Below are 27,409 nucleotides of genomic sequence, written 5' to 3'. Positions count from 1 at the left end.
ATACGCTGAAACATTAGAAGGGTTTTTAAGTGAACACAAAACAAAAGCTGTAAGATAGCTCTAAGTGAATTCATACCATGCAACCGTGCACGTTTCCCGCAGATCTTATTGCATGCATGTGTAAACCCAGTGCTCCCTTCTCCGTTATCTATAGTGTGTGTGTGAGAAATGAGTGAAAATATTTCAATGTTATACAATCCTTACCGAACATCAGCGGTGATTCTTCTCCATGTTTAGTCTCTTCAGTGCAAGTGCGAACCCAAAACCATTTTCCTGTTTGATTTCATTTCAATAAATGTTGTAAATGGTCATTTGCTCGTAATTATTATTGATGTTTTGCTGTTTGGGTGCTGAGCCCCATGTTTTAGTAATATTTAAAGAGGAGCTATTATGCAAACATCACTTTTATAAGGGGATAAACACACTGTGACTATAACCAGCTTCTAAGTCAAATATTTTTATAATCAGACTTGATTAAAACAGTCTGCAGAAACACTTTGATTGACATTCTCCCTCTGTGCTTGTTATCAGAGGAGGAACGCCCCGCCCACTAGTGACGATCACTAGCTTAATGGTGTAAAAACAGCCACCAACATAACAAAAGGGGAGTCAATTTAAACTGTAAACAAGGGTTTTCAATGTAGTGGCATTATAATGTCACTTATACCAGTGGTTCTCAAACTTTTTTTCACCAAGTACCACCTCAGAAATAAAAATGTCTCTCCAAGTACCACCATAATGACCATAATACAAAAAACTTTATACATCGAAGACACGCAGTATTTTACACAACCTTGAACAAACGTTTGAACACATTTGTAATAATTATTTTACCAGTGTTGCAGCATGGGGAAATTCCAGAGTTTGCAGTTACTGAAATGCCAACACAACAGCATCGGCCTGCAGAAGGGCTTCTCTAGCGCATGTGTATCTGCTCTGCAATCGCCGCGCGTCTCTTCCTCTATCTCTGCACCAAGCGGACTGATTTTTAACATCTGATGATGCACTAAAGTGAACATTCTAAGCACACCGATGTAATCGTACGCTTCAGGGAACAGCCAATGTTGTCTGATCACATCAGTCTCAGTGTTATCATACGCGTCAAAGAGTTAAAAGTGTGCTTATTTTATTATTCAGCGATTCTTCCGCGTATCAGTTTGAGAACCACTGACATACCGTATGAAAATGGAAACATCATATGATCCTCTATGGACAATGTAATACTTTGATATCTAAGGAAATAATTTCTAGAATAAGGAATGTTACTTGTCAAATACTGCACAAATATCTCCACAAAACTTTATGGAAATGTTACAGGTGCTGTATGCAAGTTTTGACTCTTCTAAAGCATTCAAACACCATAATATGTTTGCAGATATTTCAGAAACATACTCAGTGAACAGTGAACATATCTGAGAAACAATGCTGAAGTCAGATATTCTGCTTTGAAAATGTGCGTTACATGCCGGAACGCTCGCTTTGTGTTGGTCCCTTTAACCCGCCCAATGCCTGTTTAGCCAATTATATTTCAGCACCCCGGGTTGCCTTGGTGGAAAACAGTGTATTTGATTCATTCATACAGAATGGCTTTCAAAGTGAGCGCCCGCGAACCAAAATGCGACCTCCAGTGGACAGCAGCAGCCTCTAAAATGAGACGCAGATTCAGAGTTCCACACGACGTGGTTATTAATTAGCAAATAATATAAATATTACGAATGTAAACATTAGGTGAGCAGGTTACATTGTAACCCCGTGTCCTAAAAACACATTACGTCACATGTGTCAATTACAAGGCCTGCAGGCCAAATGCAGCCCGTCAAAACATCTAATCAGGCCCGACAACAAGTTTTGGTAATGAAGTTATAGTGGGCCGTACTCACTTTAAATATTAGGTCTGTGACAATTACAATATTGAGACGCAGTTGGTGCTGTTGTGCTTTACCCTACTCACTAATTTAGACCAAGCGGCAACCTCCCGCTCTCCCTCGGGAGGCCAATACGGAAGTAACTGAAACTGCAATTCATCAAAATTACGCTAGTCCTGGCTCCATAATAGAGCAAGTTGCAATTGAGCCCACTGTTAAAATGGCCGACTTTACAGCAGAAAAAAAGGTGTTTACAGCCTGGTACAAAGAACGATTTTGGTTCATATAGCTATTATTACCCTTCATGAGAACTATGAGGGGGGTGAATTTTTATATAACTCATCCGTTTCCTTTATATTAGGTTATATTAAGTTTGCATAATTAAGGGCGTGGCCACTTGAGTGACAGCTAGGTCTGGCTGGTCGCCATCACTTCACCTCAGCCGAATCCGGCAGATTAGCCACTGATCTCGGCATATTCATCGTATTTTTGTGTTGTTTTATGTGGCTTTACACAGTCAGCTGCCTTTTGGACTTATTTCTTACAATTATCAGATAATATGGGATGCTGTGTGCACTTAATTGTGCTCACAAACCATTCACGTGGCCTCCGTTTCCCATGTGAGTAAAGTTATATACTTGTATACCATCTCTATAAATGTATTTGTTTTATTTAAAATCATTTATCATTAATATTTTTCTTTAGACCCGTAAAGCACTCCAGAATGTGACAGATTGATTAGCTGTAGGCTCTAGAACAGTCATCTGAAGCGTTATCTGAAGTGTTTGGAAGTAATTCGCGTTTTCCTCCTGTAGAAAAATGTCATAAGAACAATGCTTTCTGTGTTACAACAGTGTTTTTAAAAGTCTAATCACTTTACTGATATAGTGTACAGCCAAGCACATGTGGTCAGAACACAAACGAGTCGCAGGTAATAGAGTATCAAGCATTTCTCCCAAAGTAAAGTCTGTCTGCCAGGTCTAAGCAAAGTGCCAGCAGGTGTCTGTAGCTCCGCTCACTCTCCGCCTCTTTGCCCTTGTTTGGTATCCCGCCGTGGGTGCGATGACGCGCGGACAAAATGGTGACGGTTGGCCGCGCCTACTTTTAGCTTCATTTGCGCTCTTCAGAAACCTATGGGTGACGTCACGGATACTACGTCCATATATTTTACAGTCTATGATTTAGACGTTAGTGTAATGTTACACTAAATGTAAACAAGGTAAAATATTTCTGGGACTAGCACAATGTCAAAAAAAAAAAAAACGCAAAGTGGACAGCAAATATCGACGATTTCAACACAGGTGAAATAATCATGTGAATAAATGTTCTCTATAATGAAGCTGACCAAAACATCCCACAGATCTCGCCTCACAGATTATGTCTGTAATGAAAGTAGCCATGGCAAGGGACATTACACCTAGAATAGATGAGATTGTTTCTATGAAAACATGCAGGGTGTCTGGTAAGAGTTTAAAAAATCCCTAATTTTCTTTGGTTTGGCATGTAAACCCAGTGCAAGCGTCCTTTGAAGCAAATTATTCTAAATAATACAAGTTCTTACCATTTTTTATAGGCTACCATTTATCTATAATAGCCTACTAATAAATATATTGCTTTAATTTTTTTCTTCTGAAATCCACAAGTTCAGTTGTAGGCATCGACAGTTGGCATGGATAATTTCATGATTAGGTTGCCTTTTTAAAGCTAAAAGAACAAGTTCAATAATACAATATCAGAAACCATCATTTGCTTGTTACAATATGGTATATCAGTTGTTGGCGTTTTGTTTTATCATTAGTTTTTCTGAATATGAAATTGTTTTTAAAGCTCACTACTGTTCTATGCTATGCTTATATTGGTTACGGACCTTATTTCATTTTTTGATAGAGATAAAACCTGCTGTGACACGAATTAAATGTAAAACCTTACTATTTTGATAAATGTGGTTTAATAAAGTTTAATAGAGATGTTATGGATTTAATACACGTTTATTTTCTCCAATAAATACATTTAAAAAAATGTGTATGTATGGCCCCTGACTTTACTCACAACATTGCGGTGCTTGAAGAGGTGAACACTGCATGAAGAGGTGGCTGTGTGCACCAGACGAAACAGGACAGAAATTAAAATGCAGCCATTCAGAAGCACAGAATAGTGCACTCACTGCACTGCAGCCAAATGGTAAGGTTTATAATCTAATTACTACGCATTAAACCTCTTTAACATTATTAAATGTAGATGCTGAATCACTGATATGTGTTGGTTTGCACTGAGTCACAGTTTAAACTTCAATTTCAGACAGTTTATTTTATTTTTAAGATCTGAGGTGAACTATCTGCTGCTAACTATCAGTAGCATGGCAATAAATGTCATGATAAATGGCATTCAAAATTTCAGGTGTTGGTTAGGACAAAAACTCCTTTTAGTATGGAAAATATTCCTTCTCTTGCGTGCTGTTGCATTTAGTTAAAAAACAGTTCAAAACAACCTTAAATCAGCCTTTAGGTCAGATAGTCAGGCACACTCAGGTCAATCTGACAACATGCACTTGCATGCACTTGACAGACCCGAGTGAAAATGTGTTTTGATCCAGGAGTACAATACCTAGTTCAACCACTGGGTGGCAAACTTAAATACTGCCCCTTCAAACTGTATATCAGGGCTATTCAATTGGCGGCCTGCGGGCCGAACCCGGTCCCTGAGGCAATTTGTTCCGGCCCTCCAAATAGTGTGACCAAGACATAAAAAATAATTTTAGTTCAGTCAAAAAACGGCCGCTATAGTTATGAAGGTGCAGAGGCTGCGCAGAGCGTGAGTCACCATAAAGGAGTGGTGCGGGCAGCCGAAAACATTCAAGTTGTACATTTGGATGTTCACTATTAACTACGCTTTAATTCGTCAGTTATTCAATCGTAAAGGCTTTTCTAAGCCACATTTCTGTTGCACGGAACAAATGCTGTGATTAAACAAAGTTATGTCAAGTTGCCAACTGTGCGTTAGTTTAAAGTTCCAAGTGTGTACATCGAGGCTAATTCACACGCACGCCCGATTAGCTATAGCAGCTGCCGTTCCCATATCACGTCTTTTCTGCTTGCAAGTTTGTTATTTCTAATGTAAGAATATATGCCAATATGCGCGCACAAGCGGAGTAACGCGCTTGTGTCTTTCTGGGCGCACGCATTAGAAAACATCTCACGGTGAGAGTTGTGCGTGCCTTTCAGTGCAATGTAAACAAAAGATATGTTTTATGATATGAATATAATAATACAAATTATTATTAAAATGATTATGTATGCATGAACGCAGATGGCAACAACAATTAATCTAAATAGCTATGTACTTACCCAATATAAAGCTTGAATTTACATTAGACTTAACCGTGAAACCATGATTATTCTTTAGACTATATAATTGTACAACCAAAATCTATAATCGTTGATCCATAATTGTTATGCAGTTCAAAACATCACATATGAATGTGTCTGAATGTAGAAGAAGTCTACTTTTGTTGTGCTTTGAAATACAGCATTTGAATGTTTGTAAAAGAAAAAAAAGTCTATTGTACAATGCACTGAGGTTATGTCATTTTAAAATACAATATATTAACATTTTAATGTTGAAAAAGCCAACGTGGGTATCTTAAGGAAAAATACAGCATATGGGCTCTTTATGCTGTTGTGTCATCACTCATATAGCAAGTCATATCTCTCTGGCCCTTCGTTTGGGATGCTTTTCATAAACCGGCCCTCATGACTAACTAATTGAATAGCCCTGCTGTATATATTCAATCTGGTATGTTCTGTAAAGTTACAAACAAACGTTCTGAACTTCATTAGAGACAACAGAAACTTTATTAGCCTGCTCATTTAGAGTTTTCTGGTCTTCAATGTTTTTAAAACATCATTGCAACAAACGAAACAAATGTCTATACATTGTTCTTGGAACGTTTGTCTAAAGCAGGGGTCACCAAACTTGTTCCTGGAGGGCCGGTGTCCTGGAGATTTTAGCTCCAACCCTAATCAAACACACCTGAACAAGCTAATCAAGGTCTAAAGCTACGGTCACACTTGACTTTTCTTCCCATAGACTTCCATTCATATGCACGCGAATACGTCAGACCGGAAACGCGGGGTCATGCGTCAAGTTTCGCATGTTGCTGCGGTGCAAAGTTCAATCTTGGTAAACTCTGACCTGCGAAATCGCATCACTTGACTGCGTGAGACCAATCGAGGATCAAAACATGACCTCTCTGGACAGATATTTAAAGCATGGAGGAATCGCTCGCTTTTTTTAATGTCTAACCATCTTGTTTAATCCCGCCCCTTTTCGCAGCGCCGCACGACAGAATTTCGCACACACAAAGCCCAGTGTGACCGTAGCTTTACAAGGTATACTTGAAACATCCAGGCAGGTGTGTTGAGGCAAGCTGGAGCTAAACCCTGCAGGGACACCGGCTCTCCAGGACCGAGATTGGTGACCCCTGGTCTAAAGCATCTTATTTTGACATCCATCTAACATTTTTTAAATGCTACTTGTTTTTGGTACATTCACAAAACATTTAATGTCAAATTTCCATAAGGTTTGCACAAATATAAAAGGGAACGGGGCTGTAAATCTCACAATCAACTTTTAAAAAATCTTTAATATTTTCAATGTTTAAAAGACATTATAAAAATGTTTTCTTAAATGAAGAGTTTGAAATAATATTTGCTGTTCAAATACTAACAGCAATGCTTTGGTGATTTTGTTCCCTATAGTAGGATGTTAAAGAAAGTTTTAAGCTAAAACTGTGGTTCTTGATGATTCTTAAATTGCAAGTCAAGCTATGTGGCTATACCGGCACTAAAAAAACAGATTCTGACTGCCCTTGACTTGCTTTTTATGAATCAACAACGACCACAGTTTCAGCTAAAAAATCTTTAATATTCTACGTTCAAACAAAAAGTGGGTGGACTGAATTGAAAAATTAATGAATTAGTTTAAGGAAATTAATTTTGTAAGTTGGGAAGGCAGATGTTAACATAACAAAACTCTAAAAAGACTTCATAGCTACTTTACACATAACGCAAACTTAACAGTAGGTAACATCTGAAGTGGATCAAACAATATATTAATATTTATTATAGTTCTGATTTATTCATTAAGCAATAACTAAAGCAATCTGATACATGGAAATATATGCAAATTACACGTGTGATATACAAGTTCATATTTGGATATATATTCAACATATATTTCAAAATAGCAAAAATGGGCAGAAATTATAGCAAAAATTAAGCCCACAAATATGCACACACAGTTGAAGTCAGAATTATTAGTCCCCCTTTGATTTTTTAATTTTATTTTTTAAATATTTCCCAAATGCTGTTTAACAGAGCAAGGAAATTTTCACAGTATGTCTGATAATATTTTTTCTTCTGGAGAATGTCTTATTTGTTTTATTTCGGCTAGGATAAAAGCAGTTTAAAACATTTTTTTATTCATTTTAAGGTCAATATTATTAGCCCCTTTAAGCTATATATTTTCGACTGTCTACAGAACAAACCATCGTTATACAATAACTTGCCTAATTACCGTAACCTGCCTAGTTAACCTAATTAACCTAGTTAAGCCTTTAAATGTCACTGTATAGAAGTGTCTTGAAGAATATCTAGTCAAATATTATTTACTGTCATCATGGCAAAGATAAAATAAATCAGTTATTAGAAATGAGTTATTAAAACTATCATGTTTAGAAATGTGCTAAAAAAAAATCTGCTCTCCGTTAAACAGAAATTGGGGAAAAAATAAACAGGGGGGCTAATAATTCAGGAGGGCTAATAATTCTGACTTCAGCTGTATATATGTTCAAACACAGTATATAAAGCCTACATGAATACACATATAAAATTAATAATTTGTTAATACATCTCATATAGTTAATATTTTTGAACGTACATATTGTGATAGTTGAAAAAATATATAAACATCCATTTTTTGCAATATTTTTAAATACAGCATGATATCTTATATAGGCCTATGTTAAACTCAGATAGGAACTTATGTCATGTGCATAAATAGCATATGTAACAGACTAATATGGCTATTTTGATCCACTTCACATGTAGTACACACAAAATATCTGTAAACTAGCAGTTTTCCGTATTCTGTAATTCATTTTTCTCATTTATTTATGCTTTTGAATTGATTTATAGTACTTTATTTCTTCCGACAACTTTTTACCATGAAAAGTTCAAAAAGGTGACATTTCTTAACATTTTTAATGGTTTAAAGTGATATATTGCCTGCACAAACCCTGTTATGAACTACCACTACATTTTCTCTTATATTACAGATTTATTTCTCTATTTATTATTTATTATACATGATATTAGTCTATTTCAAGCTACTAAAACATCAACAAAAAGTCACTTTAATTTTGAACACCAAAACAAAGTTGACAGAGCAGAAATCAAGGTCCCATAATGCAATTCACAACCGTAAATATACAGAAAACACTTGTGAATCACAAAATAGGGAAACTGTTAATTAACAGATATATTTGTTTACAGAGTAGCCCGTAACCTTATTAGACATACCTTTTTGGCGCCAAAAACAGCTGTCGCCATTATAGAACATTCTCGGCTTGAAGACGGACTAAAAATGCAATAATGCGGTGTTGTTTTAGCGATTCCAGGCTGAAGGGATCCACTGCGGCTCGGTGTCCAGCTTCTGGATGACTCTCAGCAGCTCACAGACGCTTTTTTCCGGCTCGTTATTCGTGACGAAGGCGTCAAACAGGTGACCGTAACTGTCCTCCATTTCACGCGCCTTCTCCATCATCTCTCTCACATCCTCAGGCTGCCAAAGACACACGACAGGGAACAAAATAATAAACACCAGTCCGTCAAATAGAAACCTGCTGTAAAATATGATTTAATATGTAACTGCATGCAGCAGTACGTCGAAAGAAGTTTAGAGAGACTATGAATTTTAAGCAGCTTTCCTTAAATGCATTAACTAGCATTAGGCTATACAATTGCTACAGTATAAAGTTTTTTACATGAGTCTTTTTAAAAATACAGCTAGTTCTTTGTTTTTGTTAGCATAAATGTAGCCTACATAAAATTTACAGATAGAACTTGGGCTGCTTTAATAATATAAAAGTTAAAATGTAAGATTAAACCTATAAATGCTTTCTTTCTGATACAAATTAATTAAACTATCTATCTATCTATCTATCTATCTATCTATCTTTTAATCTGTCTGTCTATCTATCTTTCTGTCTATTAATCCGTCCGTCCGTCCATCTATCTAAGTCTCTTCTACTCACCAAAGCTACATTTGATCAAACATATAGTGGAGAGCGAGGACGAAAGTACCATTTTCCAGAAAAACTTAATTTTAAAAGATGTTTGTGGCAGAAATATGTATTTGCTGTGGATGCTAACAAGTGTGGTCTATCAAAGTCAGGTGTTGCTGTATCAGTGTAGAACAACTCTAATATAACTTCAGTTCAAACAATGGTGAAGTTTCAAAGCACATTGTTACTTTCGACCCTGTCAGCAGAGATGAAAGTAACAATATCTGCTGGATTTACTGGCTTAATCTTGTTTATTTTAAATATATCCGACTATGACTGCAAACATATTTTGTCCTTTGTTTTTGCAAAAAATATTAAACTGCATTCTCATTTTAAATTTCAGCTCAAACTAATGTTTCAAAAGCAACCCAACAATGCAAAATGTTAGTTTTTCTCAGTGGCTTCAGTGCATCTCTCACAACACTGTTTACATTTGCACAACACAATGCATTTCTCAAAACAATTAGTACAAACTGCAAAACCTAGCTGATTACCTGCAAAAGCGAGGCACTTGCTCAAAATGGAGAGCTCATTCCTCAAAAGCAAGTATTCGTGTCAATGAAAGTGTCAGTGTCATCAAGATGAAAAGTTCAGACACCATTGTTTATGAACAAGATAGTCAAATGGCTTTGTCATGTTTTCATGATGACAGTTTACTTTGTATATTTATTCCAATGCAAAAAAGTCAGATTTTGGTGAAAATGCTCAAAACAGCACTTTATACTACTTGCACAGCCATTTGAAAACTACAGTAAAGTTAGACATCACTGCATTAGTGAGGTATCTGAGTACAAGACACTGAATATGTAGGTTTCACATTTTTCCTGCATTTGCTCTTTACAATTCTAATTTATTCACAGCATTGTGCAGAAGAATAAACACACCCTTATTTACTACAAACAAACTTTCTTTGGGTCGAGCTGTGCATAACTTTAAACAATATTGCAGTACATAAGGGAACTGAACCTACAACATACACAGGTCTGTAAATCATTCATTAAATGTTCAGTTAGAAGACATTTTCAGGGGGAAAAAAGATTAAATTTAAAAAATAAATAAAATTAGCTTGACATTTTGGCAACTAGATCACCATTTTTGTATGTAATGACTCAAGTAATGAAATGAGGACTATTAGTTTTATAAGGAATGACTATTCAGCATTCACAAGTTTAGTTCATTTTGTCTGACATGACATAAGCAAATGATAATGTTATAAACAGCAGAGAGTTGTATGAAAGCAGGTGATGCATGTCCAAAAGCATTTGCAGTTTGTTGGAAGGAATGAGAAACTGCTACTATGATGTGCACAAATGAATAATTGTTTTGAGAAATGCATGAACTGTTGTGCAAATGTAAACAGTGCTGTGAGAAATGCACCAAAGCCACTGAGAAAAACTTTTTTTTTTATTAATATTGGCAATATAATATGCATTGATTCTTAAAAACATCTGAATCAAAACACTGCAAACTCAAATGTGGAAGAGAAAAATAAAGTTGGTATTATCAGTGAGACATAAATAACATACTTACCTCCCCACAGCCATTTAAACCTGATTTACTTTTAAACTGGAAAACTCAAGAGATTGCAAACTTGAGGTGTTATTGCACTTAATAACCTGTAGATTGATCATTTATGTGATACATGAAAAGAGAAACACAACTTGTAAGAAGGAAAAAAGAACCACTATAATAATTTACTTCTTGCCCCGCTGAAATTTGGAGCTAACTGCAGGACACGATCCCGAAATCAGCTGATATTTGGCAGCTCCAACAAAGGTCGCATGCAGAATGTGCCGTTAGCCTGGAAAGCAAATGTTGTCAGGGCTTCCAGAAAAATCGGCTACTTTCGATCCCGCTCTCCCCCAGTACAAATTCTTATATATTGCTTTACTAATTATTATTTGTGCTCAGTCATTATAAAGGTTTTAATTATTATCAATACAGAAACCATGATTCTATACATTTATTATTCATATTATTTATGATTCTTTGATTAATGGAAAGTTCAAAAAACCAGTACTTATTAAAAAATAAAATGTCTTGCAAGACGTTTTTTTGGTGTCCTTGGTTAGTAGACTATTTATATTTTAATATAGGTTACTTTTTCCACAAAACTATAAACCAGCACAGTAGTTGTCAACATTGAGAATAAAAATAAATGTTTTTTGATCATTAAATCATCATTTTAGAGTGATTTCTTAAAGATCTGGTTTAACGATGTTGAAAATTCAGCTTTTAAACACCGGAATATTATTTCACAATATTGCTAATTTTTTTTTAACCACATTTCTGATCAAATAAATGAAGCCTGGGTGAGCGAAAGAGACTTCATTTAAAAACATTAAAAGGTCACAATGAACACTGACAAAATGATTAATTGGATTTCCTAAATTTCTGTAAGGTGAAAGGTTGCAAACAATTTATATGGGCTGAATTTATACTAATTAAATTTATTAATGTTCAACTTGTTTATTTAAAATGAGCCCATATGAATTGTTTGCAACCACTTACCTTAAAAAAAAAAAAATAAATTCAATGTTTTCATAAACTATTGACTGCTAGTGTAAAATAACAAAGTAAAATAAAAAAGACCATGTGTTTCTTTACTCCTCTGGCCAGCAGTGTGGAGAATCGCTCCTGAGGAGGAGGAGGAGAAAGATGAGGAGGAGAAGGAGAAAGAGAAGGCCTGATGAAGATGATGTATGGTTTAAGATCTGAGGAACAGAGCACTTGCAGCGACTGAAAAATACAAAAACCAGAGAAAAAGGGGAAGAAAAAACAAGCTTAATACAGATGTCCTAAAAACTGAAATGTAATGAATGCAGTTTCTTGTTCACTGTACAATAGTGGACCAAAAGCCCATTAATGAATATCACAACAACATGTCCAGGTAATCACTGCAATTCATTTAATACAACTATGCATTACTAAATTGTAGGTCTCCTAAAGTGTGTAGCTTGTTTTTTTCTATGGTATTTTCAGTACAAATGGACTTTAATGCCTCTGGCCAATGCACCTTTATGTATTATATTTTAAAAAGTTACAGTAAAAATAATATACTTTATAATCAAGTTTATAAAAAAGTTACATAATGTTACATTTTTACTGATAAATCAGACCAAACTAGATTTTGCACCAAGCAAATTTTGTTTAAATCTGCAAATGCAATTTCTTGAAAAAATTAAATAAAAAAAGTAATGTGATAATGCCATAAATACTGCCGAAATATGTGCTTTATGTAGTTTAATCTGAATTAAAGCAGTGAACAGAACAAAACATAAATGACAATCTTAATGGCAGAACAGAAATTGATACCGAAACATACTGAACATTGAGACATCGAACAGAAAAATACTGTACAATGCAGAAATGTGTAATTTTTGTGCCACATCAAAAAACAATTGCAAAAAAGGCTTCAAATTTTAATGTCTACTTGCAAATTTAGTTTTTTTTTGTTTTTAAAGTGTGTGTGTATATTTTACACGCATATATACATATACAAAAATCTATATGTGTCGTCATAAATTTTCATCAGAAAAGAACATTTTTCTCAGCCTCCTTTATGTTAAGATATTTCATTTTAAAGACCAGGAAAAGGACTAATTCTATGCCATAAAAGAGATATTGCTGAATATACACCCAGAAGCCTGCTAAAATGCAAATTTTTTAGGAAAATTTCCAGAATTTTTGTTTTGTGTGTGCATACACATACATATATACATATATACATATATATATATATATATATATATATATATATATATATATATATATATATATATATATATGCACACACACAAATATATATATATTCTTTTTTTCAGTAAATATATAAATTTATGACATTTCATGTTCTGTCATCAAACTTTGTCTCTCATCAAAATAAAATTTCCCAAAACACAATTTGAGTTGATATGGAATGACCCAACAGTATCTCAATTGTACAACACAATCTACAATGTAAAAAATGAAGATGAATGGAAAACAGTAACAGTGAGGTCCCCGGGCCTCTGCTGTGTTGGGCTTTTTGAGACGCTGAATTAAATCAATTCAATAACACCATAGCACTATTTTTCTGAAGAATCAACAAACCTATAGTTGAGCACAATGTAATGTTGATTGCATACACCCCATCAGACAGGCCTTTTAATCTTTTCAAAATAAAAATTGTCAAATACAGCAGTTTGGTAAGAAATATTCAAGGTCATTATAGTTTTGCATTTTAAAAATTGTTTTATTTCGATACTAATTTTAAATTTGCTCATAAATTCAGTTTAGTTTATTTAAAAAATTGTTAGCTCTAGTTTAGTTTTTACACATTATTTGGTTTTTATATATTTAGTAATTCTAGTTAAGCAGAGTTATACAGAATAAGTGCGTTTTAATTCTGAAAATTATTATTTTTGCTAATTATTTTAATTTAGTTTTTCAGTGTCTGTCGTTAGTTCTGTTTAGTTATTGTAAATTATTTATTTCAGTTAATGAAAACTTTGTTGTCCAATAGTTTTAGTCTTAGTTATAGTTTACTAAAATAACCTTGGAATGAATTAGGTCACAGCTGTCAAACTTAGATCCTGGAGGAACGCAGCACTGCACAGTTTAGCTTTAACCGTAATTAAGCACACCTGATAAAACTAATTGAGTCACTCAGGCTTATTTTAAACATCCAGGTTAGTGTGCTGAAGCAGGGTTGGAACTAAACTATGTGGCCCTCCAGGAACTGAGTTTGACACCACTGAATTAGATTTTAAAAAATACACAAAAATGCAAAAAGAAAACAATGACTCGTTAGACTGTTCAAACATATTTAATGTGGTCATAACTATACAAGTAAAAAATTCATACAAAATACAAAGGTCATAAAAAAAACTTAATAAAATATCAAATATAAAACATATCTACACATCTCATGGGTTTGTGCCTTGGTGCCATTTCTTGAAGCAATTATGCGATGACACGAAACAGCGCCACCTTGCATTGGGAGCAGATTATGGGAGTCTTGTTTTTGTTTCCTCCTAATTTTTACATGACACAAAGTTTTCTCCCAGTCGTTGCATCTGCTCTGTTATACTCCAGATAGCATTATTTTGTCCGGCTGGACAAGTCAGGAAGAAATAAGGTATGTGTCTTCCAGCACTTACCAACTCTGACAAGTGTTTCCCCTAACTTTTTGTGGGAGATGGGCATCTTTTTATGGGCTTTCGCTAATTGTTGGTGAAGGACGAAACTGTTAACCACTGCAATGTCAAGAAAATGGTAGAAGATTCTCTTGTACCATTTTGTGGTCTTAAGAACATTATAATACTCTATAAGAAAATCCGAGAGATCAAAAGCATCTATATATTTGATGTAGTCTTTCACAGCAGATGGAACTGGGATTGTGCATGTTTTCCACACACCATCTTCACCTTTGGTATTAATGCTTTATGAATTGTGGAACACATAAGCACTTCCCTCTCATCCCTCCACTTTACAAACAGAAGTGGACGAACACCACCGAATTCGGTAAATTGGAGTTCTGACACAGAGTTCCACAAGTAAAGATGCTGTTCTTCAACAATTCTGAGAAAAGAGTCGGACTAGAAGTTGTCTGCGTATAACCTATAACCTTTGCCAAGGACATTGCCATCAAGTAGTCTCATTACCGAATCACACCCTACACCTTTACCTGAAGAAGCTGAACTCTTTCATGCACAAAGAAATTCCATGTGTACCCACAGGATAAATCATTAAGAACAAAGAGTCTGTATCCCAATCCAGTTGGTCTAACATCGATCGAGTCCAATTCTAGCCCTGGTAGCAACCATTCTCTCATCCACCGAGATCTCTCTGTTGTTGTGAAAGTGTTTCTTACATGCTGAAAGAAGGTCACTATAAAGAGGCTTGATTTTAAACAATCGGTCATAACCTGGTGTGCCCTCTCATTCTCTTCATCCTTGTCAAGATCACAGAGGTTCAGATTCCAGGAGACCTGAAACCTTGCCTAGGACATGATGGATTGTGGGTAGGAGAAATTGTACATTTGCTTTTTTGTCCAGTAATCCACGATGGACTTCGTTTTCACTAGACCCATGTAGACAACCAGCACCACATAGGAGTACAATTCAGCCACAGTTAGAGGTACTCAGCGAAACATTCCTACTTTTGCCCTGTTTTTCAGCATTACTATTGGTGTTTCGGATGATTGTCTTGATGGCAGAGGTGGTGAAAAACAATTGGAACAACTTTAAGAGAGTGTAAATCAAGTCATTCATAAACTGTAGGCCTGGAGGTCATTTGGGAAAGAACCTGTGAAGTTCTGGTTTCTCATCTTTAGTACTTAAGTGAAGCCATTTATCTTTTGCTACCCACTTCTGGACAAGGTGAATCTGAGGTAAAAAGATTCCTTGGTTCTGGTATGCCTTAAAGAATAAGTTGTGATAGGCTTTGATTTCTCTTCTGCAGGCTGAGGAATGGCTCCAGGGCTGAATGTTGGTTCTGACCCAGGTTCTAATTTGGTGAACAATGTAGAATTGGGAACAAACTCCAAATATGACTTTAGGGTGGGATCAGAGGAGAAATTGGAGATGGTTATGGGGCTAAAATCAGCAGTTATCTTTGAACAAGGAATGCTTATAGGAGTGGGTTCAGGGATTGGTTTAGGATTGGATGGTAAAAAAACTCTTACGAGGCAGACCTCTCCATCTCAGTAAAGTGGGTACTGGACTAGGTATGAGTGTGGTTTGAAGAGTAGAGTTTTGGTTGATAGAGGGAATGGTTTCAGGAGTAATTTGAGTGAGTGTAGCTTCAGAGGTAGAAGAGGGCTGAGGGATGGCTCTAGAGCTGGATGTTGGTTCTGATTTTGAAGAACAATATAGGATTGGGAGCAGGCTCCAAATATGACTTTAGGATGGGATCAGAAGGGAAATTGGAGATGGTTATGGGGCTAAAATCAGCTGTTTTATTTGAACAAGGAATGGAGGTAGGCATGAGTTCAGGGATTGGAAGGTAAAGAACTCTTGCGGGGTCGATCTCTGTGACTTGGTAAGGTGCAATCTGGACTAGGTATGATTGTGGTTTGTGGAGTGGAATTGTGGACGATAGAGGGAGTGGCTTCATGGTTGGGTTGATTGTGTGTGGTTTCAGAGGTAGATATGGAAGTGAATTTAGGGGTGGGCTGAACGGAAGTGGCTTTAGAGTTAGAAGTGGGCTGAAAGATGGCTCCAGGGCTGGATGTTGGTTCTGACCCAGATTCTAATTTGATGAAGAAATTGGGATTGGGAGCAAGCTCCAAATATGATTTCACAGCGGGATCAGAGCAAAAATTTGAGTTGGTTATGGGGCTAATATCAGCAGTCAGCTCTAAACAAGGAATGGTGGTAGGAGTGAGTTCAGAAATTGGTTTAGGTTTGGATAGTAAAAGTCTTGGTAAGGTGGGTACTGGACTAGTTATAAGTGTGGCTTTAAAAGTGAAATTTTGGATAATAAACAGCATGCATTCAGGGGTGGGTTGAATGGGTGTAGCTTCAGAGTAAGACGTGGACTGAGGGATGTCTCTAGAGCTGGGTGTTGGTTCTGACCAGAGTCGAGTTCTAATTTGGTGAAGAAAGTGGGATTTGGAGTCAGCTTTAAAAAAGAAATGGTAGTAGGAGCAAGTTGAGGAATTGGTTTAGGATTGGATGGTAAAGAACTCTTACAGGGGCCAACCTCTCTGTCTTTGTTAGGTGAATACTGGACAAGGTATAAGTGTTTTTTGAGGAGTGGAATTATGGATGACAGAGAGAGTGGCTTCAGGGGTGGGTTGAGTGGGTGTAGCTTCAGAAGTAGGTATGGGAGTGAATTCAGGAGTGGGTTGAATGGGAGTGGATTCTGGGGTGAGGTCATAAATAGAAGTAGCTTGAGAGGTAGGTTGAATAGTAGTGGTTTTAGAGGTGGGTGTGGGACAAATATTAGGGATGATTTAAAAAGTGGGAGTAGCTTTAGATATAGGATGAATGGTACCGGCTTTAGAGGTGGGTGTGGGAGTGGCTTCATGAGGAGATTCGAAGGTGGATATAGAGAGTTTGCCTTGTGATGAAGTAGGTGTAAGATGATTGCCACCCCTAGGTGACTGTGCTGATGCAGGTGATTTTAAATGATCTGGACTTCCCTTAGAAGGTTCCAATCTTCACCAGAATCAAAACTGTAACAGAACACACGTGAAAAAAACTATAAAGGCAGCTTTTTATTTGTGGCTTACTGTGCTACAATGGTTGCTACAATCTAGTGGAGTTTTCACTAAAACACAATGTTGTATAGCATGTATAAAGAAGAAAACAGTTAGTTGTGCATAAGGTCTTATAGTCTCATATAGGACTGTCTATGCTGTTATGTTAAAATTAATCGGACAACAAAAAACATTCACTACACTTGCATTTTCAAAATTTCATAGCTTTATTAGGAATCTACGTATATATTTTATTATATACTTATGCTAATATAATGGGGTGAGGGGCACCCTTAAGTAATCCGTTACAATAAGTGATCTCCATTGTCTTTGACTTTGAAACCCCTTATATAAAATGATATCATGACAATATAAATCTTTCCACATTTGAGAAGAAAAGAATAGAACATTTTATTCAGATGCCTAAACTGAGCAAAAATTTAAATGGCCAAAAAGTAAGAAGAAATGATAGTTTTTATGACCAAATCTCTTAAGTTTGTACCGTAGGGGCAGAACAAACAATACAATGTTGATTAACAATTTTTTCTCAAAGCCTTTTGTACCACATTTGATACACAAAAACTGATAATTAAAAGTTTAAAATGATAAACTATTGAACCACATCCTTAAAATTTGTATTCTGCAATACATTAAAATGCATTTTATTTGCTCCATAAGAAAACATGCGTCAGCATACATCGTACACACCAGCTTTTTAAAGCTAAGTTTTTGTGATAATTTAGACATCATTAAAAGTGGCATATCAAATATGATGACAGTAAGCTTTGCAAGGTTAAAATGCCATTTTTTCATAAACAATCCAATCTTGAGTTTGATTTAAGATTTCAATTGTCATTTTAATACGTGTGAAACATTAGTTTCCATTATATAGAATGTTACACTGCATTAAAAAACAGATAAGGGGCCCATCACACACAATGTCTTTACATTTTATTGCAGTCCTTTTCCATGATTTTTTTTTTTCATTAAAAACTTGCGCATTAGAGATATCTGTCAGTGTTTCTGCAGCATCTTGCATGACACAGCCATCAAAAAGTCAAGAGTCAAAAGCTGAAACAAGTTCAACTTCAGGAGGTCATGTAAATGCTAGTTAGAAACAAAAAAAACTCCAAAACTTCCTTACTCACTCATCTTCCCACAGCTCGTCCTCCTTCTCTGAATCACTGATCCCATCAGTGTCTCCATCAAGGTCACTGTCGGCCTCAGGCTTGGGATCAGAGCCAAATATTGAGGTCAACTGATCATCCATGGTTGTTGGAGAAGGTTGAAAACTGAGCTCCGGGGAAGATTCAGAAGCAGGTGCATGATCAGAAACAGGTTGTGAAATGTGATTTAAGGATCCGCTTATCTGTTGTGCACTGGCCAATGGAAGAAATGCTAATGAGAGTCGTTGCCTCTTTGCATTAGGCGATTCTGAGAATTCTGGGTTTTCGTCCTTTGGAGCAGGGCTTTCTTCTTCGGTTGCATTCACACTGTAACACAAACCAAACCCAATGTATTTGCATACATTTAGTTTGTACTAACACCGCCATACAAAAGTTAAGTCAGATAAAAGCAAGACTGATTAGCATTTTAACCCTTTATCAGGAAAAGAAGCGAGGAGTGTCACAATATTGGAATTCGATACCATTGATACTGAAATCTTAAAAACATCCATTTCCCGCTGACATTTGAGCGTGTTCTCAAACAGCGCTGATTTGCTATTGTGTTCACATGCTCAACAGAAATGACTGTGATTGGCAGTGAAGGTCATCAGTTAATCAAACTCACCACTGTTTACTGAGTGTAACCACAGATACAGGGACACTGGAGCGTTTCAAAGTTACGTTGATCAGCTGGTTTGTCTATATGCTGACATAGGAGCGATCTGCTAATGAATCACAGCTTTAACACACTCCAGTGTCCCTGTATCTGTGGTTACACTCAATAAACAGCAGTGAGTTCGATGAACTGATGACCTTCACTGCCAATCACAGTCATTTATGTTGAGCACGTGAACACAATGGCAAATCAGCGCTGTTTAAGAAGGCGTTCAACAGTGCTTTAATGTTCATGGGAAATGGACATTTTTTCAATTCGAGTACTGATTGGTACCGAATTCTTGTATCGTGACAACACTAATTATGATCCTACAGATTTAAAAAAAAAAAAAATTTCTTGTTATTATTAATTAGGGATGTCCCGATCCGATATTGATATCGGAAATAGGTCCGATATCAGTCCAAAAATATATATCGACTGCGTTTAAAATCTCCGATATAAGCAGTACGATGTGCTCTAAACTTCGTTACAGCTATTCTATCCAGCAGCGTCCAGAGCAGCCAGCGTGCAAAGCCCACGTGATCACAACACTGCTTGCTAGCAAAGTCCCTTTAAGATTTAACATGCTCTTCACACGAAGTTATGGTGTATTACAATAGAAATCTATTGTGACAGTAGCACACGCTGACGCGATCAACAACGGCACACGTCAAGCCATCTATACATTGTTTTGTATACGCTGCTATGCAACGCAAGGCACTGAATGGCGCACGTCGTGCGAGCCTCATCTAAAACGTTGACAATTCGGTCAGGGCATATCATGGTTCATCCAGTGTGATACCCAATTCAACACCAGTGCTTCCCACACATATGACTTTACCTCTGCGCGGGCCCTCTGACAAGTCATCGCTGCAAAAGTGAAGAGAGCGGGGGGGGGATGGATGGGGTTGTTCAGTGGTGATTTAAGATGGGTTTGTGATCGCGGGGGGGTGGGCGGTTTGATCGGAGGGGGGGTTGATTAGTGACGGCGTTTGAAAGCGAAGGTGGGGGGGTTTTATGTAGGAGTGGGCCCTTGATAATGTCTCTGGGGGCCCCCTAAATATATGGGTCCTTAGAATCGTCCTAACTCATCTTTGTCTTTCTTTATATTGTCATACTTTTCCCATGTGGGCAGTAGGGTGGAATCTGTGCAATATATTATGCAAATAAAATCAATTCTGATAAATAAAATTCTTAAAAGTTACATTATTGTATGTGCTGTGGAGAAAAGGTGTGTTTCAATCCAGCTACTGCAAGTATATTTTTGTTAAAGATAACATGTGCAATCTATATTATTATATAATTAATAATGTTTTGTTGGGAACATTGACTTTTGCTTTGGACCTTTAGCAGTTGGTCACAATATTAACAATATTATTAACAATATAATAGAATAATATTAACAATATTATTCTTCTGTTCCTGCTCTCATCTGTTTCTACCATTTGCTGATGGTAAAAAATAAATAACTGAAGTGACCTTTAATTAGTATTTTGCACTTTAAAAAAATATATTTTTGTTTATTCGATTAAGATATTTTTAGGGTCTTAATATTTATTCTTTAATTCTTTTTTATACATTCTTATGTAAAAGGTCCACATTTATACTACAAATGGTTAATAAATTTGTCTTTTTTCCCCCATACTCATTGTTGCTGACTTTTGTTCTCAGTTTGATCAAGCTGTTCATACATTCCACTCAACGAAATAGGTAAAAGTAAAGTATTCATGATTTGTGCTGATTATTGTATCCGATTTGTATCAATTCGTACTGAAGGCTGCAATATCGGTATCGTAAGTTAAAATGTTGTATCGGGACATCCCTATTATTAATGTTGAAATCAGATGTGCTGCTTAATAATTTTGGGAAATTGCGATACGTTTATTGGTAACACATTAGAATAACGGTCCATTAGTTGTGCAATAATTGTAGTTGCGTAATAGTAATTCATTTACTAACATGAACAAAGTATGAATTATCTTGGAAAGCATTTATAAATCATAGTTCAAAAATTACTAATGCATTATTAAAATCCAAAGTTGTGCTTGTTAACATACACTCACCGGCCACTTTATTAGGTACACCTGTCCAACTACTGGTTAACGCAAATTAACTAACTAATCAGCCTATCACATGGCAGCAACTCAATGCATTTAGGTATGTAGACATGGTCAAAATGATCTGCTGCAGTTCAAAGCGAGCATCAGAATGGGGAAGAAAGAGGATTTAAGTGACTTTGAATGTGGCATGGTTGTTGGTGCCTGACGGGCTGGTCTGAGTATTTCAGAAACTGCTGATCTACTGGGATTTTCACTCACAACCATCTCTAGGGTTTACAGAGAATGGTCTGAAAAATAGAAAATTTGGCATCACCAACATGAAAGCATGGATCCATCCTGCCTTGTATCAACGGTTCAGGCTGCTGGTGGTGGTGTAATGGTGTGGGGGATATTTTCTTGGCACACTTTGGGTCCATTAGTACCAACTGAGCATCGTGTCAACACCACAGCCTACCTGAGTATTGTTGCTGACCATGTCCATCCCTTTATGACCACAGTGTACACATCTTCTGATGGCTACTTCCAGCAGGATAATGCTTGAATCATCTCAGACTAGTTTCTTGAACATGACAATGAGTTCACTGTACTCAAATGGCCTCCACAGTAACCAGATCTCAATTCAATAGAGCACCTTTGGGATATGGTGAAACTGGAGATTGGCATCATGGATGTGCAGCCAACAAATCTGCAGTAACTGTGTGATGCTATCATGTAAACACGGAGAAAAATCTCTGAGAAGTATTTCCAGTATCTTATTGAATCTATGCCATGAAGGATTAAGGCAGTTCTGAAGGCAAAAGGGGTCCAACCCAGTTCTAGTAAGGTGTACCTAATAAAGTGGCCAGTGAGTTTAAGTTAATGCACCATAAATTAACATGAACTAACATTATTTAGCTTGAATAACGTTAAAAAAAGTTAATGTTAATGTTTTAACAAACCTTTATTTTAAAGTGTTTCCCATTTATTTACCAAATTCTATTATGAATTGAAATGTATAAATATAATCTGTAACTTTTTCCCCCTTTTTTAATTGTATAAATCCTTGCTGACTAAAAATGTTAATAGCTAACTTAATTTTTTTTTCTATGAAGAAAAGAATAGCTACGAACAGGCATTGATAGGTTACTCATGAACGCCTAAAACATTTCTGGATTTCACTGTATGCTTTACTGAAGAGAAGACAGATTAATGTTAACATGATGTTTACTCACCTCGTCTGCTCTTCGGCTTTGCTCCCTCTGGAGTCGCCGTCTACCAGAATCTTTGTCGATGTAGTAGTAGTACAGAAGAGCGTGGCAAGCGATTGCGAATTCGAAGCGGATGTAGCAGAATTCGGGCTGAGATTAAAAGCAGATGTGGAATTCGGGATGAGTATGGGTGCAGAATTGGGATTCAGGTTAACGGAGGATGTGGGACTGGAAAGAGTTAAAGGACTGAAATTAGGGCCGAGTGTAATCGTGGACGTGGAATTAGGCCCAAGTTTAAGGTTCTGCGCTGAAGTATTAGGAATCAAAGTTGCAAACACAGGTGGTTTGGGCACGATCATGGGATACAGGGTGGGTTTGGGAAGGAGTTTGATCTTGGATGTGTCTTTAGGAGGTCTGCCTCTCCGTCTCTTCACACCAGGGGGAGCTGGTGCGATTTTAGGCAAAATTTGTTTCACTGGTGCTGGTAACGGAGGATTGGAAACGTTTTTACGTGGGCGTCCTCTTCGTCGTGGTAAAGATGATGATGACGATGGGGATGCATTTTTCTTTAATTTCGACTGCATGAGAGGCTCCCATTCTTCAGAAGAATCAATACTGCAACATATAATCAATACACTTATGAGGAGTGCACTTAAACAATAACCAGAGCAGTTGCATTTTATTAAAACTGTTTAGTGTTGTGATCAAAACAGATGGAGTAACCCAATAACAATCGACTAAAAACAAAAAGAGACTGCAGTGCTTGCAAGACTCAGCATTTAAAGTCAAATTCAAGACTTAAGACCATTATAAATGACATTTCAGACTTTTACAGGGCTAAATGATAAGAATTGTTTTTTCTAATGGGCTGGTGGTGCATAGTCATTTCTGTTCACCTGAACACACCAATCAGTGGTGTTTAAGAATGGGCTTAACAGCACTCAAATGTTATTGGGATGTGGAGGTTTTTAAAATTTCAGTACCAAACTCAATACTTTTGACAACCCTAATTGATCCATAAATCCAATTTTTGTAAGCATTTCAATGACATTAGCATCTTCTTGTGAATAACTTACTAGGGTTAGGTCAGTAGACGATGCCATCGCCGATGGCCGATAGACATCACGATGCTGAGTCGGCATCGTGATCCTCCCCCTCGCCACTATCGCAGTAGCAACTCGCTCGCGAAAGATACACACGGCCCCGTTTACACTAATACATCCTAGTTTTAAAATGCCATTTTAGAACAAAAACGATCCACGTCCAAACTGGCGTTTCACCTAACATTTCTAAAAAGCCCTCCTTCCACACTATATCGCTGAAAATCGCATATCAAGTGACCACACACACTGTCACGCACTGCAGCATATGCGGACGTCTGAGCTTCAGGCAGTCAACGAGTGACTGACCACAGATAGCAGTGCACGTTGGACAGTTTATCAAGGACGTAGCGCTGGGTTTCGCTATAGTTGTTAAACTTGATATTTAATTAATCTTGTCTCTATCTAACGACTCTTCGGTCTTTTGAATCTATCAGGTAACGTGTCACAGCGTCAGTACGCTGCTTCAATCTTTTGCTTTCCCGCTTGTACTTAGTCATTTTAGTGAAATCCTCAGATACTGTTGGTTGTGCACCTTTTATACCAACCAAGTTTGTCGACACCATTATAATGACACAGATCATTTTCTCTGTGTAAAAAGTGATTGACAGGTGGTAATTTGTGTGTAACTTTATTTATGATTTGGTTATAGGTAAATCTAAGACCAAGTGGGATCAAAGTACCAAGATAAAAGACCAAGTGGGTCAGGGAGTTAAAACAGTAGGCTACAAAAAAAATAATTTGTTATGAATTAATATAAATTCAAAAATAATTCACCGCCGCCTACGACGACATCATCGTCCATCGTGATGCTTCGCATTAGACACCGTACGATGCTAATTGGTCGCCATCGTCCAACCCTACGACTTACACAAGCAAAGTCAAAGCTCAGATGGTCAACAGTGCTTTAACTATAAGATCTGGCTGTAAGGAGCATCCCGATTGACTGTCATTCAAATATAAACCATGTGTTATTTGCAAACAGTAAATCCATGCAGAGCTCCCATTGCAGATTGTCATTTTTGTTGCATAGCAACAATGCTTTGCAGGGTCAGGTCCCTTTTGAAGGCTCTATAATTAATTGACTGCTTTCTTCCATGCATTAAATATATTATTGGCCACAGATGATGAATGCATTTATCCCTATGGTAAACAGTACAGTAAGCCTGCCTCCATGAGATTATATCTGAATATGACCTTGCATTTGGAGTTATTGAGGACATTTCCCGCTGAAGCTAAAATTTGTGACCCTGGACCTAGTGTTGTCAGGATACTGGAATTCGGTACCAATGTATACTGAAATTTGAAAAACATCCATTTCCCGTGAACATTTGAGCGCTGTTGAGGGTGTTCTTAAACAGCGCTGATTTGCCATTGTGTTCACATGCTCAACAGAAATGACTGTGATTGGCTGTGAAGGTCGTCAGTACACCAAACTCACCTCTGTTTACTGAGGTTAACCACAAATACAGGGACACTGGAACATTTTAAACCCATGATTCATCAGCAGATTGCTCGTATGTTGGATGATAAACAAACCAGTCGATCGACATGACTTTGAAAAGCTCCAGTGTGCCTGTATCTGTGGTTACACTCAGTAAACAGCGGTGAGTTCGGTGAACGGATGACCTTCACGGCCAATCACAGTCATTTCTGATGAGCACGTGAACACAATAGCAAATCAGCGCTGTTTAAGAACACGCTCAAATGTCAGCAGGAAATGGACGTTATTAAAATTTTAGTATCTATTGGTACTGAATTCCAGTATCGTGACAACCCTACCTGGACCACAAAACCAATCTTGTGTATTTGTGAAAATGGCTAAAAATTACATTTGGCAAGTTAAAATTATTAGGTTTTATTTAATGCAAAAACCGTTAGAACGTTATGCAAAGACAACGTTCAATTAAGACATTTTGTCAATGTTCATTCATTTTCTGCCACTTTTCCGGGGCCGGGTCGCAGGGGCAGCAGTCTTAGGAGAGAACCCCAGACTTCCCTCTCCCCAGACACTTCCTCCAGCTCCTCCGGGGGAATCCCGAGGCGTTCCCAGGCCAGCCGAGAGACATAGTCCCTCCAGCGTGTCCTGGGTCTTTCCCGAGGCCTCCTCCCGGTGGGACATGCCTGGAACACCTCCCAAGGTAGGCGCTTAGGCGACATCTGAAACAGATGCCCGAGCCACTTCAGCTGACTTCTCTCAATGTGGAGGAGCAGCGGTTCCACTCGGAGCTCCTCCCGGGTGTCAGAGCTCCTCACCCTATCCATAAGAGTGCGCCCTGTCACCCTTCGAAGGAAACTAATTTCGGCCGCTTGTATCCGAGATCTTGTCCTTTCAGTCATGACCCAAAGCTCATGACCACAGGTGAGAGTAGGAACATAGACTGACTGGTAAATCAAGAGCTTTGCCTTTCAGCTCAGCTCTTTTGTTAATTTTAATTAATTTGTTAATTTTGTTAATGTCCTTAAATGAATATATCCAAAACTTATGTTTAATTGGTAATATGCATTGCTGAGAACTTTAGTTTGATCAAATTTAAAAGGCCATTTCTCATTATTCAGATTTTATTGAACCATCAGATGTTGTTTGCCTGATAACAAACCATACTGCAATGGAAATATGATTTATTCCGCTTTCAGATTATGTATAAAACTAATTTTCCCTGCAAAAAAACTGACCCTCATGACTGATTTTTTTGCTCAGACATTACATTTGAAAAAAAAAAGTTAATTACACAAATAGTGACGCCCCAATGTGCATGATGACATCATATTGATCCAGGCCTTTTTCTCAAACACGAATGAACATCAGCATTAATATAAGCATAAATAAATATTTAGCTAAATATAAAATGAAGTATATTTATTATTGAGTTAAAGTTGGTTTTATATTCTTACATTCATTCATATTAATGGAATTATTGTTTACCACGCTACTTTGAATATTCGATCAGAAATCGCATGTAATTACGACAACATTAGCACTGTTTAATGGACTGTGAACAATGTTGTACTTTGACAGTCATTGGCTGCTAATATGATTTCTCTATTCAGAATTAGCAAATAATACTTTTCTGCAATTTATATTATTAAGGGCAATGTCTGAAAGTGCGAATATAAACCAACTTTACTCCAATGTTTTGATTAAATGGTGTCTTCACCGTAGTAATTTTGCTTCTTGCAAGCACTGTTTTGCCCCTCTAACCTTAAAAACCCTAACCCATTTCAGCAAACAACAATTAAATGAAATAAATTAATAAAAAAGTTGTATATTTGCAAAATATTGCATGATAACAACCATACATCAATGCGAAGCTAATTTATTCAGCTTTCAGATTATGTATAACAGTCCATTCCCTCCGAAAGACTGTCCCTGTGACTGTTTTTTTGGCTCGGAGATTACATTTGAGGGAAAAAAAATTTAATTACACAAATAGTGACGCCCCAACGTGCACGATGACGTCATTTTGATTTAGGCCTTTATCTCTAATGCTTAAAAACACCAGCATTAATAAGCATAATTAAATAATTAGCAAAATATTAAATATTGTGCATTTGTTAAAGAGGTAAAGTTGGTTTTATATTGCCACATTCATTCATTTTACCGGTCTTATTATTATTATTATTATTGTTTACCATGCTATATGAATATTCGGTCAGAAATCGCATGTAATTACGACAACATTAGCACTGTTTAATGGACTGTGAACAATGTTGTACTTTGACAGTCATTGGCTGCTAATATGATTTCTCTATTCAGAATTAGCAAATAATACTTTTCTGCAATTTATATTATTAAGGGCAATGTCTGAAAGTGCGAATATAAACCAACTTAACTCCAATGTTTTGATA

General features: G+C 36.8%; 2 protein-coding genes across 2 annotated transcripts in view; both read right to left on the bottom strand.

The window, feature by feature from the left end:
- Window positions 1-8,107: 8,107 nt before the first annotated feature.
- Window positions 8,108-27,409, bottom strand: part of pals1b (protein associated with LIN7 1, MAGUK p55 family member b) — a 76,391-nt gene continuing 57,089 nt past the window's right edge. The window contains exons 13-14 of the mRNA XM_056481446.1: window positions 11,800-11,946; window positions 8,108-8,705 (exon numbers count right to left, since the gene is read on the bottom strand). Coding sequence (XP_056337421.1) covers window positions 8,529-8,705; window positions 11,800-11,946 — 324 coding nt within the window. The 3' untranslated portion in view covers window positions 8,108-8,528. The remainder of the gene's footprint in view (window positions 8,706-11,799; window positions 11,947-27,409) is intronic.
- LOC130247934 (uncharacterized) overlaps window positions 16,614-27,409 on the bottom strand; it is an 11,891-nt gene continuing 1,095 nt past the window's right edge. Inside the window, exons 2-4 of the mRNA XM_056481447.1 lie at window positions 22,485-23,075; window positions 18,541-18,885; window positions 16,614-17,368 (exon numbers count right to left, since the gene is read on the bottom strand). Of these exons, the coding sequence (XP_056337422.1) occupies window positions 17,317-17,368; window positions 18,541-18,885; window positions 22,485-23,075 (988 nt within the window). The 3' untranslated portion in view covers window positions 16,614-17,316. The remainder of the gene's footprint in view (window positions 17,369-18,540; window positions 18,886-22,484; window positions 23,076-27,409) is intronic.

The sequence above is a fragment of the Danio aesculapii genome, chromosome 20 (assembly GCF_903798145.1).
Source record: "Danio aesculapii chromosome 20, fDanAes4.1, whole genome shotgun sequence".
Classification (NCBI taxonomy): Eukaryota; Metazoa; Chordata; class Actinopteri; order Cypriniformes; family Danionidae; genus Danio; species Danio aesculapii.
This window is presented reverse-complemented; position numbering and strand designations above follow the sequence as displayed.